General features: G+C 46.6%; 1 protein-coding gene across 1 annotated transcript; it reads left to right on the top strand.

Moving 5' to 3' along the window:
• The first annotated feature begins 552 nt into the window (after nucleotides 1-552).
• Nucleotides 553-4,108, top strand: ILF2 (interleukin enhancer binding factor 2). Its single transcript, XM_075843335.1, has 14 exons — nucleotides 553-661; nucleotides 1,361-1,417; nucleotides 1,493-1,535; nucleotides 1,619-1,723; nucleotides 1,845-1,922; nucleotides 2,226-2,328; nucleotides 2,465-2,530; nucleotides 2,611-2,727; nucleotides 2,805-2,883; nucleotides 3,028-3,115; nucleotides 3,196-3,372; nucleotides 3,502-3,592; nucleotides 3,669-3,835; nucleotides 3,977-4,108. The coding sequence occupies exons 1-13, from the start codon at nucleotides 657-659 to the stop codon at nucleotides 3,824-3,826; spliced, it is 1,167 nt and encodes a 388-aa protein (XP_075699450.1). The 5' UTR covers nucleotides 553-656; the 3' UTR covers nucleotides 3,827-3,835; nucleotides 3,977-4,108.
• The last annotated feature ends 14,576 nt before the right edge of the window (nucleotides 4,109-18,684 follow it).

The following is an 18,684-nucleotide window of genomic DNA, read 5'->3' as shown; positions in this document are numbered from 1 at the left end:
CAGCTCAGCAGACAGTACCACACATAAGATTAGATACACAGCTCAGCAGACAGTACCACACATAAGATTAGATACACAGATCAGCAGACAGTATCACACATGATAGGATTAGATACACAGCTCAGCAGACAGTATCACACATGATGGGATTAGATACACAGCTCAGCAGGGAGTATCACACATGATGGGATTAGATACACAGCTCAGCAGACAGTATCACACATGATGGGATTAGATACAGCGTCACATTTATTAATCTTGATATTTTTATATATAAGAAGACGGTTGAGGTTTTTTACTTATGTTTTTCTTTGAATGAGAGACGTTTTGTATTGTTCGTGTATAAAGATCATAAATAAAGTTTTTTTCAAATTAATGGAACATCCGCCATTTTGTTAAAAACGTCTTAAGGGCGGGAGCAATTCGAGATTTTTCATTGGCCTATTACCTTGTCAGTCTACCTGACGTAGATATGTGAAGGCTTTTCATTGGAGTAAAACCGTTCAGTGGGCGGGGAATTAATAACGTCCTCACTGGTTGGACGTTCCGCCGGCGTTTATACCCAATACCAAAGTCGCTTGTTCGATCAGTGTCGTATCCTCGAGGGTCGAGCGGGTGTTCATTGTCCGGGAGCGTGTGGATTTGAAATCGGAACCATGAGGTAAGAGAGGCCGCGGTCAAAGCGGAGGACGCTGCCGGAGAAGCCGCGGGCCGGGGTTCATAGATCCGCGCCCTGGTTCTGCGCTGCTGCCGGATGCGGCCTCGGGGCCTGATAACGTTGCAGATACTCCGGCGGTCTCCCGGGGTCTGTAGAGCCTGGAGCTCGTGAACTCCCTGCGTCCTGCAGTTTCCCGCTCCCCAGCCCCGCGCCTCCTCCGCTGCCGCCACCTGGTCACTTCGGCTTTTCATATTGTTCATAATTTCTGGGGCCCCCATTGTGTTGGATTCCAGTGAAGAGTATAACCCCCATCATCTCCTCCTTCCTGGTGCAGGGACTTGACCCCCTGTAACGGCCGTGCCTCCTCCAGACTGTGGCTGCTGTGGGGTTCGTGAAGCGCCTCTGACTGCTGTATTGCCGGGACGTGTAGTCCTCCAGTCTGTGGGGGGGATGCCGGGACGTGTAGTCCTCCAGTCTGTGGGGGGATGCCGGGACGTGTAGTCCTCCAGTCTGTGGGTGGGGGGATGCCGGGACGTGTAGCGTTGGGGGAGATGACTCCTCGGACCCCCACTTCTGAGCCTCCCCCATATACAGGAGGTGCCCTGTTTTCCATACATATTGTGTGGAGGAGGGGTCAGTCCGGTCCCTTCTCTGGAGTCCCCCTTTACTTCCTGTCATGTGACCTGTGTTCTCGTTTTTCAGGGGAGAGCGAGGCCGCGGTCGTGGACGTTTTGGCTCCAGGGTGGGCCCTGGCACTAAGTATGTATGGTCCTCGCTGTTGCCACGGTAACGCTTCTTTGCCGGCGCCGCTCATTAACTTCTCTTGTCTTCCAGTTTCAGGCCCTTCGTTCCGCACATTCCCTTTGACTTCCACGTGGTGAGTGATTTCCGTCGTCTGCCGCGTCTCCGGCCGCTCGGCTCCTCCTCCGGTAAATAACGTGTGTTCTGTCTCCTCCGCAGTGTGAGATGGCGTTCCCCCGGGTGAAGCCCGCCCCCGACGAGACCACCTTCAGTGAAGTGCTGCTGAAACGTAACCAAGACCTGGCCCCGACACCCGCCGAGCAGGTAACGTCTGAGTGGACGGGGTTAATATCGGGTCAGCGGCGCCTCTAGAAACGCCTTCCCATATATGGTCGTCCTCCCTCGTACACTGTGCCGGTCTCACGTCCCGCTCCTTCTCTCTTAGGCTTCCATCCTCTCCCTGGTAACGAAGATTAACAACGTCATCGACAACTTGATTGTGGCCCCCGGAAACTTTGAAGTGGTAAGAACGTCCCCTCTAACCTGGTCCTGCTGACTCCTCTTGGGGTTTGAACTCCTCTGACTCCCCCGTCCGCACGCACGCTGGTCTCGTCTGTGCACGTGTTCTGCATGGGGTGTGGGCAGCAAAGGATCGGGCATGGTGACATCATCGGTCCTCGTTGTATGAGCATCTTTACAGTAGGGAGCGGAGCTGCAGGATACGGGGGTCCTCAGTGCCATATCCCCACTTTAGCCTGTGATGCCGGTTCTGATGTTGGAGCGGCGGCTTCTTATTGGTCAGAATATAACATTCTTTATCTTGCAGCAAATTGAAGAGGTGCGGCAGGTGGGTTCTTACAAGAAGGGCACGATGACCGCCGGGCACAACGTGGCAGACCTGGTCGTCATCCTGAAGATCCTCCCCACATGTGAGTCGCTGATTCTGGCTGCCTGAGCTCTGCAGCCCCTCCCCCTTAAGATGACCCCTCCCCCTTTCTTGCCCTTGTGCTGACCCCCTCCCCCTTTCTTGCCCTTATACTGACCCCTCCCCCTCTGGTCTTTCAGTGGAGGCCGTTGCTGCTCTGGGAATGAAGGTGGTAGAAACCCTCCGGACACAGGACTCGTCTGAAGGTGAGTGCCCCCTCCGGGCTCTGCTACATGTGGCCGGGTGACTTTCTCTCGCTCACGTCTCGCCTGTCTTCTCTCTCCAGTTCTGACAATGCTCACCAACGAAACCGGCTTCGAGATCAGCTCCGCGGACGCCACCGTGAAAGTCTTGATCACAACCGTTCCACCAAACCTGCGGAAACTGGACCCCGAGCTGCACTGTAAGTGACGGACCCCCGGCCTGGCGTCATGCTGGATCCTGTGTGGTCACTAACCCCCCCCCGCTCCTCTCTTACAGTGGACATCAAGGTCCTCCAGAGCGCGCTGGCCGCCATCAGACACGCCCGCTGGTTCGAGGAGAACGCGTCTCACTCCACGTAAGTTTCGCAGATTCTCCTATAGATCATGTGGAAAGGGGTGGTTGTGGGGTAACCAGTGGACGTATGTGACCCCCCCCCCCCCTGGAACGTGGTTCGTGGCCGGGTCTCGTGGACCTCACTGTCTTTTTTTTTTTTCTCCAGAGTTAAAGTTCTGATCCGATTGTTAAAAGACGTGCGTGGCCGGTTCCCCGGGTTTGAGCCTCTGACTTCGTGGATCCTCGATCTCTTGGTACGTCTCCTCCCTCAGTGGCCCCGTGTCATCCTCCTCTGGGCCCTGGCTGTAATACTCATGGTCCCTTTCTTTTTCAGGGACATTATGCCGTCATGAACAACCCCTCCAGGCAGCCGCTGGCACTGAACGTGGCTTACAGGCGGTGCCTCCAGATCCTGGCCGCTGGCCTTTTCCTTCCTGGGTCAGTGGGGATTACCGATCCCTGTGAGAGCGGCAACTTCAGGGTCCACACAGTGATGACCCTGGAACAACAGGTGGGTGAACGGCCTCTCGTCCTCGGAGGGCGAGTGCTGCTGAACTAGACGACACTTGGGATCGCGGTCACACAGCTGGCTGTCCCCTTCCCACGTGGTCCTCATGTTGTTGTCTTGTGCCCCCTGCAGGACATGGTGTGTTACACGGCTCAGACCCTCATCCGCATCTTATCGCACGGCGGATACCGCAAGATCCTCGGCCTGGAGGGCGATGCCAGTGGTAAGTGTCCTAGTGCATTATGGGGGAGGGGGGGGGCCTTGTCCTGAGATCTGTCCTCATCGCCATCTCTCCACAGCTCTGGCTTCAGAGATGTCCACCTGGGACGGAGTCATTGTGACCCCCTCAGAGAAGGCTTATGAAAGACCCCCAGAGAGGAAGGAGGGAGAGGAGGATGGGAGTCCGGGTATTCCAGAGGGAGCGGAGGAAGAGGAGAACATGGAAACGCAGGAGTGACCTGTAAAGGTAGGAGGATGCTGGGAGTAGTCGCTCTATCATCCACGCTGGGTCACACGGCCCGGAGGTGGCGCTCCCTGTCTATTCAGTGTGGTACTACATGTGGGGACTCGTCTTAATGGCTGAATTTTTCCTTTTTTCTCTCCGCAGATTGTGAAATGTTTCTAGTTTTTTGCCCTCGGCCCCGGACCGCGCGACGCCATATTTTTTCCCGCCTGTGTTGTGACTTGTTTTATACTGTAGGGATTTTCAGTTCTACAATAAATTTTTATTTCAACCATTTGTTCCGGTCCCTTGTGATTGTGGGGGTGGGGAGGAGATAATCCCGGCAGCGAGCAGGGTCATCGTCCGCTCGTACGTCTTTCCCGGGCTCCTGCAGGGCTCATCTCTCGTGTAGCCGCTGAGGATTCTCTGGTTTAGGTGTTTGAACGTGTAAGGGTTAACACGTGACCTGTTTCCCGGCTGCGCTCGCTTATTACGATGTCTTTTCCGTGAGCGTTTCTAGATCTACCGCGCCCCAGGGAGTCCAGGCGGCGGCGCTCTCCATGCGGCTGAGTTATTGTTTAATTTGTCTTTGACCAGCGCCGTGCACAGATCGTGCGTCGTCATGGCAACGTGTGTCCAGCTGCCAACTCGTCCCCACTACACCAGCAGCCGCCGCGCGGAGACGGTTTAATCGCTGCTCCTGGGTTATTGTTACTGGTTGCGCCGGTAAGGACTCAGATCCTCGCTGGTACTGGCGTTATATAGACGGAAGTCTTCATGTCACATCAACTGAAATACTCTGTGCTGCTGGGGGTTTCTGCTTCCATTGTGTCTGGTTGTTATCTGCCACAAGATTAGCAGTCTCCTGAAATACTCTGTGCTGGTGACCCTGATCTTTTCGTTATTGAAAGCCTCATAATTTGAGGGGCTGTCGGAGGTTCTGTGCATGAATAAGTTGGATCTGCAGTACCGGACGTGTGCGGCGGAGCCTCTGTCTGCGAGGGAGCGTAACCTGGCGTCCAATCTCACCCCGCCTCTAGTAAATGATGGGGGGGGGGGGGGCTGAGTGGTGCCAGTCTTGTGTGCTTCATGACAATTCCTGTTCCCACATTTGTCCACAAGAGGGCGCCCACTTCCTGCTGTCCCACTAATGCTGACCTCTGAGTGCAGTTCGTGGCTTCCGTGGAGAAACTTTTTTTTTTCTTCATCAGTGAATCGAGGTCACGGGAAGGTTTATATTATATGTGAAGAGCGCGGCCGACGCAGCGACGATGTTCTAACACGGAATGCGTCGTATAATGGAACATGGACATCCTTTTACTAGATCACATGACGCAGCGTTTCCGGCTCAGGAATTCATGACCGCGACAATCTGACAAACGGTGTCTTATTAACAAACCCCAATAGAATGGAACGTCTCGGCCGCCGCAGGAGACTGCACAGCGGAGCCCCATTATCACCACCTCCTACTTTCCACGTCAGCAGTTGCAATAAGGGCTGATTATCGGCTTTTCGGGCCGGGGTGTTGGTATTTCTCTCACTGCGCGGTTTGTGTACTGTCCGCGTGCTGCTTTGGTGACTGTCGTGAGAGGAGAACCGACGTGGAAACTGCGGAGCACCAAGCGCCATTGATGTGAGAGGTGAACGGCGGCTGCGAAGGTGCGCGAGGCCTGAACACGCTACAGTGGAGCAGCTCATTGAGAAAATCGTCCAGGGGCGACCAGACGTGTGTCTAATAACTGCAAACTGACTGCACATGTGGCTCCGGAGCCGACTGGATCTCTCCTCTGCCAGGCTGGAATACGGGGTGACACCGCCACCTGCTCTGACGTGTACGTTTATTACACACTTATAACCAATCTGTTAACCCCGTCATCCTCACCCAGCGACGCTATAGCCCCTCCCCCACTATCCGTGATCACTGGATCTCATTATGGCAAGCGAATGTCAATCCAAGATGGCGGAGACTGGAAGACTCCCCGGCGCCATGTGCGTTTAGTTCTGCGCTGATCAGCCTTAACATTACAACCACCGGCCTAATACTGTGTGGTCGCCCTCGTGCCCCCGCAGTTCTGACCCGTCGTCATGGACTCCACAAAATGTCCTGTGGTCTCCCGCATTAGACTGCAGTGTGGCAGGGCCATTGTCCCGCAGGGTGGCGGTGGCGTTGTCCCGCAGTGTGGCGGTGGCGTTGGCGTTGTCCCGCAGTGTGGCGGCGGCGTTTTCACGCAGTGTGGCGGTGGCCATTGTCCTGCAGGGAGCTGGTTGCCTGTCCTTGGAGCACTTCAGTTAGGTACTGACCACTGCAGACCGGGGACACCTCCTCGAGACCGGGGACACCTCCACGAGACGTGGCCGTTCTGGAGATGACCCCGTCGTCTACACATCACAATTTGGACCTTGTCACAGTCGCTCAGATCTTTACACTTCTCCATCTGCTTCCAACATCAACTTCAAGACCTGGGTGTATGTCTGTATGTGAGAAGCGATATGAAGGTGTGAATGAGACATTAGAGCCCCCCCCCCCCCCCCCCACGTTGTCAGGCGCCATTATAACCAGATGATCAGAGTTATTCACTTCACCTGGCAGAGGTATTATGTCATGTCAGATCGGTGTATAATGTACATGTATGATCAGATCACATGACTGTCCTACAGAAAAGAGGCGGGGCTCTGACACGACAAGCTGTGACTAGAGTTGTCAGATACCCGGCAGAAGTCATCAGGACAGAGATGCCGTATTGAAGGAATGTTCTATCAGCCCCACCGTGCCGGTCACACGGATCTTCTCTGATTGTCACTGTCATTATCGTGTACCTGTGACCATCGCAAAATCACAAACATTGTCCCATAAATTCAGCGTAATGCAGATTTTCCCACATGAAATGATCGAGGGGGGGCGGCGTTGCCCCCGGGCAGTCCGCTCTCCAGGCGACGCCCCTGAGGTAAGTGATTGGTTTATGAATGCCCCGTTTATACCATCTCCTGGCTCTGGATGCAGCAGGACGGGTTTATCAACACAACAAAGTTCCACAGATAATGCCAGAAAAACGGCATGACACCCACCAGTTGGCACAGCCCCCAGCGTATCATCCCTTACAGGAGATAAGAGCGGTGGGATCCTTGGGCTGGTGTCTCCACCCTTGGCTGCTAGGGGAGGGGGAGCCATTAAAGTGTCATACCACCCAAAGGGAAGGGGGATAGAGAAAATTTGCTGCCCCTCTCCACAGGCCCCATAGATTATATCTGATCGTAACGCATGAATCTCCACAAGTGTTATGTCTTCTCTGATTTTCAGTGATGTCAGAAACAGGGGGCGGGGCTGTGACAACCTCTCACACATGATATACAGGCTGGTTGTCAGTAGTAATAGATGAATAGCTGTGACTGTATATAAGATGTGTGGATCTCATGTCTGATCACAATGTAATTATATTATATATCAGTGATGTCAGTAACAGGGGGCGGGGCTGTGACAACCTCTCACACATGATATACAGGCTGGTGGTCAGTAGTAATAGATGAATAGCTGTTACTGTATATAAGATGTGTGGATCTCATGTCTGATCACAGTGTAATTATATTATATATCAGTGATGTCAGTAACAGGGGGCGGGGCTGTGACAACCTCTCACACATGATATACAGGCTGGTTGTCAGTAGTAATAGATGAATAGCTGTTACTGTATATAAGATGTGTGGATCTCATGTCTGATCACAGTGTAATTATATTATATATCAGTGATGTCAGTAACAGGGGGTGGGGCTGTGACAACCTCTCACACATGATATACAGGCTGGTTGTCAGTAGTAATAGATGAGTAGCTGTTACTGTATATAAGATGTGTGGATCTCATGTCTGATCACAATGTAATTATATTATATATCAGTGATGTCAGTAACAGGGGGCGGGGCTGTGACAACCTCTCACACATGATATACAGGCTGGTTGTCAGTAGTAATAGATGAATAGCTGTTACTGTATATAAGATGTGTGGATCTCATGTCTGATCACAATGTAATTATATTATATATCAGTGATGTCAGTAACAGGGGGCGGAGCTGTGACAACCTCTCACACATGATATACAGGCTGGTTGTCAGTAGTAATAGATGAATAGCTGTTACTGTATATAAGATGTGTGGATCTCATGTCTGATCACAGTGTAATTATATTATATATCAGTGATGTCAGTAACAGGGGGCGGGGCTGTGACAACCTCTCACACATGATATACAGGCTGGTTGTCAGTAGTAATAGATGAATAGCTGTTACTGTATATAAGATGTGTGGATCTCATGTCTGATCACATGTAATTATATTATATATCAGTGATGTCAGTAACAGGGGGCGGGGCTGTGACAACCTCTCACACATGATATACAGGCTGGTTGTCAGTAGTAATAGATGAATAGCTGTTACTGTATATAAGATGTGTGGATGTCATGTCTGATCACAGTGTAACTATATTATATATCAGTGATGTCAGTAACAGGGGGCGGGGCTGTGACAACCTCTCACACATGATATACAGGCTGGTTGTCAGTAGTAATAGATGAATAGCTGTTACTGTATATAAGATGTGTGGCTCTCATGTCTGATCACAATGTAATTATATTATATATCAGTGATGTCAGTAACAGGGGGCGGGGCTGTGACAACCTCTCACACATGATATACAGGCTGGTCGTTGTGCTTGTGATTTGCGGTTTCATTCCTCTGGTCTCATTTCTTTTTATTTCTCTTTTTCATGGTTTTTATGTTTATTTGTAAAAGTGTCACTACCGCTGCTTATAATAGTGCAGGAGCGTTATAAGAGGAGCGGCTGAGATCAGTCACAATGGAATGTAAATGTCTATGGACGTTCTCCGCACTGGAAATATATGACACAAAGTAGAGATCCCAGGGGTGATGGGGGACGACCCTCATGGAACCTGCTCCACTGGCGACAAAACACGTGGCTTTTCCTTCACGCTGTTTCTAGGTGACGCGTGGCTCTTCCTTCACGCTGTTTCTAGGTGACGCGTGGCTCTTCCTTCACGCTGTTTCTAGGTGACGCGTGGCTCTACGTTCACGCTGTTTCTAGGTGACGCGTGGCTCTTCCTTCATTCCTTCACGCTCTTTCTAGGTGACGCGTGGCTCTTCCTTCATGCTCTTTCTAGGTGACGCGTGGCTCTTCCTTCTCGCTCTTTCTAGGTGACGCGTGGCTCTTCCTTCTCGCTCTTTCTAGGTGACGCGTGGCTGTTCCTTCACACTGTTTCTAGGTGACGCGTGGCTCTTCCTTCACACTGTTTCTAGGTGACGCGTGGCTGTTCCTTCTCGCTCTTTCTAGGTGACGCGTGGCTCTTCCTTCACGCTGTTTCTAGGTGACGCGTGGCTCTTCCTTCACGCTGTTTCTAGGTGACGCGTGGCTCTTCCTTCACACTGTTTCTAGGTGACGCGTGGCTCTTCCTTCACGCTGTTTCTAGGTGACGCGTGGCTCTTCCTTCACGCTGTTTCTAGGTGACGCGTGGCTCTTCCTTCTCGCTCTTTCTAGGTGACGCGTGGCTCTTCCTTCACGCTGTTTCTAGGTGACGCGTGGCTCTTCCTTCACGCTGTTTCTAGGTGACGCGTGGCTCTTCCTTCACGCTGTTTCTAGGTGACGTGTGGCTCTTCCTTCTCGCTCTTTCTAGGTGACGCGTGGCTTTTCCTTCACACGGTTTCTAGATGACGCGTGGATGAGAATTTTTGATATTTCGATTTTTGCTTTGATTTGAATAATTTCCCACAAGAATAACATTCTAATGAGCCCCAATAGTGAATGTACGGCTTGTAATGCCTGCTTTGTCCAGCAGGTGTCAGTGCTGCCTCCTGATCTGGTACCAGACCCAGGTAGCTGAGATAAAGCGCGCTGCTTATTTATTGCGCTGTTTCCGCCTCTGCACATCCTGACGGTCACAGGACAACGCTCATGTTTACGGGGCTCATTCTCTCTTCCAAGCAGCAGTAAACCATGAAACATCCCGGTGTGTGCACCGACGTGAGGAAACGTGGAGGACGTGACCAGGGCCGGAAGCGTAGAGGCCCAGAAAAGAGGGACGGTAGAGTGGCAAAATAACACCGCCATGCAGTCCCAAATAACACCGCCATACAGTCCCAAATAACCGCCATACAGTCCCAAATAACCGCCATACAGTCCCAAATAATACTGCCATACAATCCCAAACAACACCGCCATGCAGTGCCAAATAACACCGCCATACAGTGCGAAATAACACCGCCATACAGTGCAAAATAACACCGCCATACAGTGCAAAATAACACCGCCATACAATGCCTACATAATACCACCATACAGGATCTACATAATACCGCCATACAGTGCTTACATAATACCGCCATACAGTGTCTACATAATACTGCCATACAGTACCTACATAATACCGCCATACAGTGTCTACATAATACCGCCATACAGTGCCTACATAATACCACCATACAGTGCCTACATAATACCACCATACAGTGCCTACATAATACCGCCATACAGTGCCTACATAATACCACCATACAATACCTACATAATACCGCCATACAGTGTCTACATAATACCGCCATACAGTGTCTACATAATACCACCATACAGTGCCTACATAATACCACCATACAATACCTACATAATACCACCATACACTGCGTACATAATACCACCATACACTGCGTACATAATACCACCATACACTGCCTACATAATACCACCATACACTGCTCACATAATACCGCCATACAGTGCCTACATAATACCGCCATACAGTGTCTACATAATACCACCATACAGTGCCTACATAATACCACCATACACTGCCTACATAATACCACCATACACTGCGTACATAATACCACCATACACTGCCTACATAATACCACCATACACTGCGTACATAATACCACCATACAGTGCCTACATAATACCACCATACACTGCCTACATAATACCACCATACAGTGTCTACATAATACCGCCATACACTGTCTACATAATACCCCCATACAGTGCCTACATAATACCGCCATACACTGCCTACATAATACCGCCATACAGTGCCTACATAATACCACCATACAGTGCCTACATAATACCGCCATACAATGCCTACATAATACCACCATACAGTGTCTACATAATACCGCCATACACTGTCTACATAATACCCCCATACAGTGCCTACATAATACCGCCATACAGTGCCTACATAATACCGCCATACAGTGTCTACATAATACCGCCATACAGTATCTACATAATACCACCATACAGTGCCTACATAATACCACCATACAGTGCCTACATAATACCGCCATACAGTGCCTACATAATACCGCCATACAGTGCCTACATAATACCATCATACAGTGCCTACATAATACCACCATACAATACCTACATAATACCGCCATACAGTGCCTACATAATACCGCCATACAGTGCCTACATAATACCGCCATACAGTGCCTACATAATACCATCATACAGTGCCTACATAATACCACCATACAGTGCCTACATAATACCACCATACAATGCCTACATAATACCACCATACAGTGTCTACATAATACCGCCATACACTGTCTACATAATACCCCCATACAGTGCCTACATAATACCGCCATACAGTGTCTACATAATACCGCCATACAGTATCTACATAATACCACCATACAGTGCCTACATAATACCACCATACAGTGCCTACATAATACCGCCATACAGTGCCTACATAATACCGCCATACAGTGCCTACATAATACCGCCATACAGTGTCTACATAATACCGCCATACAGTGTCTACATAATACCGCCATACAGTGCCTACATAATACTGCCATACAGTGCCTACATTATACCGCCATACAGTGCCTACATAATACCACCATACAGTATCTACATAATACCCCCATACAGCGCCTACATAATACCCCCATACAGCGCCTACATAATACCCCCATACAGCGCCTACATAATACCGCCATACAATGTCTACATAATACCGCCATACAGTGCCTACATAATACCACCATACAGTACCTACATAATACCGCCATACAGTGCCTACATAATACCACCATACAGTACCTACATAATACCGCCATACAATGTCTACATAATACCACCATACAGTGTCTACATAATACCGCCATACAGTGCCTACATAATACCGCCATACAGTACCTACATAATACCGCCATACAATGTCTACATAATACCGCCATACAGTGCCTACATAATACCACCATACAATGTCTACATAATACCACCATACAGTACCTACATAATACCACCATACAATGTCTACATAATACCGCCATACAATGTCTACATAATACCGCCATACAGTGCCTACATAATACCGCCATACACTGCCTATATAATACCGCCATACAATACCTACATAATACCACCATACAGTGCCTACATAATACCGCCATACAGTGCCTACATAATACCGCCATACAGTGCCTACATAATACCGCCATACAATGTCTACATAATACCGCCATACAGTGCCTACATAATACCGCCATACAGTGCCTACATAATACCGCCATACACTGCCTACATAATACCGCCATACAGTGCCTACATAATACCGCCATACAGTGCCTACATAATACCGCCATACAGTGCCTACATAATACCGCCTGGGTGCACAAACTACTGCACGTCCCTCATGTGTAGATTGTAAGCTCTTGGGTCTACTCCACTTCTACAGTCAGGTCTCCTGGATCCCACGAGTTGTGCTGGTGAAGGCCCGGCCCCCCCCCCCATCGGAGCGATAATCTATCTGTAGTGACGATCTAACCAATGGAAATCTGTTCAATCAGCCCCACAATTTCTCATTGGTCGCGGCGGCGGTCGTCGCGTTTATTTGCAGTCGTCGAGGTTTTCCAAGGATCTTTGTACTTGATGTGATCAATATCCGGTCGTGTGCGATGCCAACGTTACCACAATTATACACCGGATGAGGCACCTAAATATCTGCAACGCGCTTCATCGTTCCCGTTAAATACGACACAGCCCATCCTGCCCTGCCGCCATCTAGAATCCATGTGGAATGTGATTCCGCCTGTCCTGCGCCCGCCTCGGTGTTCGTCTCTGTGTACGCGGTTCTGACATGGTGCCCGGGAGTCAGCAGGAGCTGAGTGCAGGGCAGCGGATACAGTCACCCCTCCCTCCGGCCTTATCATTTCCATGCAGATTGGAGAAAATTTAATTATAAACGTGGCATGGACCAGAGGCGGCCATGTGGTCAGCCCAAAACGATGCCACAGGGGCTGCTGCCTGGCACCAGGGCTCAGGGTGGGCAGAGGTCACCGGCTTCAGGCTGAATAACTGGAATAAGCTCCCACAGAGAGGCGGCAGAATCCATAATAAAGGGGCAGCGCAGGGGGCAAAACATTGCGGGTAGTGGTCGGCGGGTCAGAGGAGGTCACACTGCAGGCTGGACAACTCTTAAAGGGTCCGAACGTCACAAAATCCCCAGCAACGCCCGATCCTGGATTCTCCCCTTGTGTTTCTTCGTTATATCTGTATGTATTAGACACCAGGGTCCGGGCGTGACTGCCCCCTATAGTTATGCCCCTGTTTTTCAGATATGTTATGCAGGGCGCATCACTGCCGTTCAGGAGTCTGGGACAGCTGGGTGAGCACTCCTGTGAGAGCTGCGGTGGTCATGATGGTGTGAGGCAGGGATGAGCAGCGCCTCCACAGTGGAGGTGGCCGCTGTTCTCCTGCTTCCCCTTTATATGAGGAGTCGGGGAGATATCTTGGACTATAAATCATGGCGGTGACACATTTATAGCAGCGTGGAGCGGGTGTGACTCATGTGAGAACCTTGTTACATGTTACAGGCCGGTGAGAATCCTCATGTAACAAGGTTAATAGAATCCATCACGGCTCTAAACGTCAGAAGTACGTCGCTATGTGGGCGCAACTCTGAGAAACGGCGGCGGATCGGTCAAGGAAGAATTCTGAGGCTGTGGAACCACAAGTTCAAGAATGACCGGGAGGGCCTGATAATACTAGGAGGAACAACAGTGTGTCACAAGATGGCAGGATTATTTCTACAGGCTTTATACTTTATAGAAATACACATTATACCCATATATATATATATATATATATATATACACATCATACACACATCATACACACATCATACACATATATACACATTATACACATATATACACACATCATACACATATATACACACATCATACACACATCATACACATATATACACATTATACACACATATATACACATATATACACACATCATACACATATATACACATTATACACACATATATACACATATATACACACATCATACACATATATACACATTATACACACATATATACACATATATACACACATCATACACATATATACACATTATACACACATATATACACATATATACACACATCATACACATATATACACACATCATACACATATACACACATCATACACATATATACACACATCATACACATATATACACACATCATACACATATATACACACATCATACACATATATACACATTATACACACATATATACACATATATACACACATCATACACATATATACACACATCATACACATATATACACATTATACACACATATATACACATATATACACACATCATACACATATATACACACATCATACACATATATACACATTATACACACATATATACACATATATACACACATCATACACATATATACACACATCATACACATATACACACATCATACACATATATACACACATCATACACATATATACACACATCATACACATATATACACATTATACACACATATATACACATATATACACACATCATACACCTATATACACACACATCATACACATATACACACATCATACACATATATACACATATACACATATATACACACATCATACACATATACACACATCATACACATATACACACATCATACACATATATATACACATATCATACACATATATACACATATCATACACATATATACACACATCATACACATATATACACATCATACACATATATACACACATCATACACATATATACACACATCATACACATATATACACATATCATACACATATATACACACATCATACACATATATACACACATCATACACATATACACACATCATACACATATACACACATCATACACATATATACACATTATACACATATATACACACATCATACACATATATACACATTATACACATATACACACATCATACACATATATACACATTATACACATATATACACACATCATACACATATCATACACATATCATACACATATATACACACATCATACACATATATACACACATCATACACATATATACACACATCATACACATATATACACACATCATACACATATATACACACATCATACACATATATACACACATCATACACATATATATACACACATCATACACATATATACACACATCATACACATATATACACACATCATACACATATATACACACATCATACACATATATACACACATCATACACATATATACACACATCATACACATATATATACACATATCATACACATATATACACACATCATACACATATATACACACATCATACACATATACACACACATCATACACATATATACACACATCATACACATATATACACACATCATACACATCATACACACATCATACACATATATACACACATCATACACATATATACACATATCATACACATATATACACATATCATACACATATATACACATATCATACACATATATACACATATCATACACATATATACACATATCATACACACATCATACACATATACACACATCATACACATATATACACATATCATACACATATATACACACATCATACACATATATACACACATCATACACATATATATACACATATCATACACATATATATACACATATCATACACATATATACACACATCATACACATATATACACACATCATACACATATATACACACATCATACACATATATACACACATCATACACATCATACACACATCATACACATATATACACATATCATACACATATATACACATATCATACACACATCATACACATATACACACACACATCATACACATATATACACATATCATACACATATATACACACATCATACACATATATACACACATCATACACATATATACACACATCATACACATATATACACACATCATACACATATATACACATATCCTACAAATATATACACATATAATCCTGCAGATTTACCATACACATACCACATATATATAGTCATTCATATTTGGACACATATGAACGCACACTGATGTGCAGATATACAGGCGGCTTCGCTAGTTTCCATCCCCCAGCCAAGATCAATAACTCATCCCGTCTTTCTTATTCTGTTTCATATTCATACTTCTCCTCCTATTAATATTTAGCAGTGAATCCTGCGTCTCCGATCTCATCCCTGTACTCTCATCACTAATATGTGCTCCCCTTTATTACTCTCACTCACCCCTCACTCTGTCTCTTCATATAACGTAATCTGTATCTCCATCTCTCATACTCACCTGTGTAGTACTGTCCAGGAATCATACTCACCTGTGTATTACTGTCTAGGAATCATACTCACCTGTGTAGTACTGTCCAGGAATCATACTCACCTGTGTATTACTGTCTAGGAATCATACTCACCTGTGTAGTACTGTCCAGGAATCATACTCACCTGTGTAGTACTGTCCAGGAATCATACTCACCTGTGTAGTACTGTCCAAGAATCATACTCACCTGTGTAGTACTGTCCAGGAATCATACTCGCCTGTGTAATACTGTCCAGGAATCATACTCACCTGTGTAGTACTGTCCAGGAATCATACTCACCTGTGTAGTACTGTCCAGGAATCATACTCACCTGTGTAGTACTGTCCAGGAATCATACTCACCTGTGTAGTACTGTCCAGGAATCATACTCGCCTGTGTAATACTGTCCAGGAATCATACTCACCTGTGTAGTACTGTCCAGGAATCATACTCGCCTGTGTAATACTGTCCAGGAATCATACTCACCTGTGTAGTACTGTCCAGGAATCATACTCACCTGTGTAGTACTGTCCAGGAATCATACTCACCTGTGTAGTACTGTCCAGGAATCATACTCACCTGTGTAGTACTGTCCAGGAATCATACTCACCTGTGTAGCACTGCCCAAGAATCATACTCACCTGTGTAGTACTGTCCAGGAATCATACTCACCTGTGTAGCACTGCCCAAGAATCATACTCACCTGTGTAGTACTGTCCAAGAATCATACTCACCTGTGTAGTACTGTCCAGGAATCATACTCGCCTGTGTAGTACTGTCCAGGAATCATACTCGCCTGTGTAGTACTGTCCAGGAATCATACTCACCTGTGTAGTACTGTCCAGGAATCATACTCACCTGTGTATTACTGTCTAGGAATCATACTCACCTGTGTAGTACTGTCCAAGAATCATACTCACCTGTGTAGTACTGTCCAAGAATCATACTCACCTGTGTAGTACTGTCCAAGAATCATACTCACCTGTGTAATACTGTTCAGGTATCATACTCACCTGTGTAGCACTGTCCAAGAATCATACTCACCTGTGTATTACTGTCCAGGAATCATACTCACCTGTGTAATACTGTCCAGGAATCATACTCACTTGTGTAGAACTGTCCAAGAATCATACTCACCTGCGTAGTACTGTCCAGGAATCATACTCACCTGCGTAGTACTGTCCAGGAATCATACTCACCTGTGTAGTACTGTCCAGGAATCATACTCACCTGTGTAGTACTGTCCAAGAATCATACTCACCTGTGTAGTACTGTCCAGGAATCATACTCATCTGTGTATTACTGTCTAGGAATCATACTCACCTGTGTAGTACTGTCCAAGAATCATAATCACCTGTGTAGTACTGTCCAGGAATCATACTCACCTGTGTAGTACTGTCCAAGAATCATACTCACCTGTGTAGTACTGTCCAGGAATCATACTCGCCTGTGTAGTACTGTCCAGGAATCATACTCGCCTGTGTATTACTGTCCAGGAATCATACTCACCTGTGTAATACTGTCCAGGAATCATACTCACCTGTGTAGTACTGTCCAAGAATCATACTCACCTGTGTAGTACTGTCCAGGAATCATACTCGCCTGTGTAATACTGTCCAGGAATCATACTCACCTGTGTATTACTGTCCAGGAATCATACTCACCTGTGTAGTACTGTCCAAGAATCGTACTCACCTGTGTAGTACTGGACAGGAATCATACTCACCTGTGTAGTACTGTCCAGGAATCATACTCACCTGTGTAGCACTGTCCAAGAATCATACTCACCTGTGTAGTACTGGACAGGAATCATACTCACCTGTGTAGTACTGTCCAGGAATCATACTCACCTGTGTAGCAATGTCCAAGAATCATACTCACCTGTGTAGTACTGGACAGGAATCATACTCACCTGTGTAGTACTGTCCAAGAATCATACTCACCTGTGTAGTACTGGACAGGAATCATACTCACCTGTGTAATACTGTCCAGGAATCATACTCACCTGTGTAGTACTGTCCAAGAATCATACTCACCTGTGTAGTACTGTCCAGGAATCATACTCACCTGTGTAGCAATGTCCAAGAATCATACTCACCTGTGTAGTACTGGACAGGAATCATACTCACCTGTGTAGTACTGTCCAAGA

Source organism: Rhinoderma darwinii, chromosome 12 (assembly GCF_050947455.1).
Source record: "Rhinoderma darwinii isolate aRhiDar2 chromosome 12, aRhiDar2.hap1, whole genome shotgun sequence".
In the NCBI taxonomy this organism is placed as follows: domain Eukaryota; kingdom Metazoa; phylum Chordata; class Amphibia; order Anura; family Rhinodermatidae; genus Rhinoderma; species Rhinoderma darwinii.
Note: the sequence above shows the minus strand (reverse complement) of the source record. Positions and strands in the feature narration are given on the sequence as shown.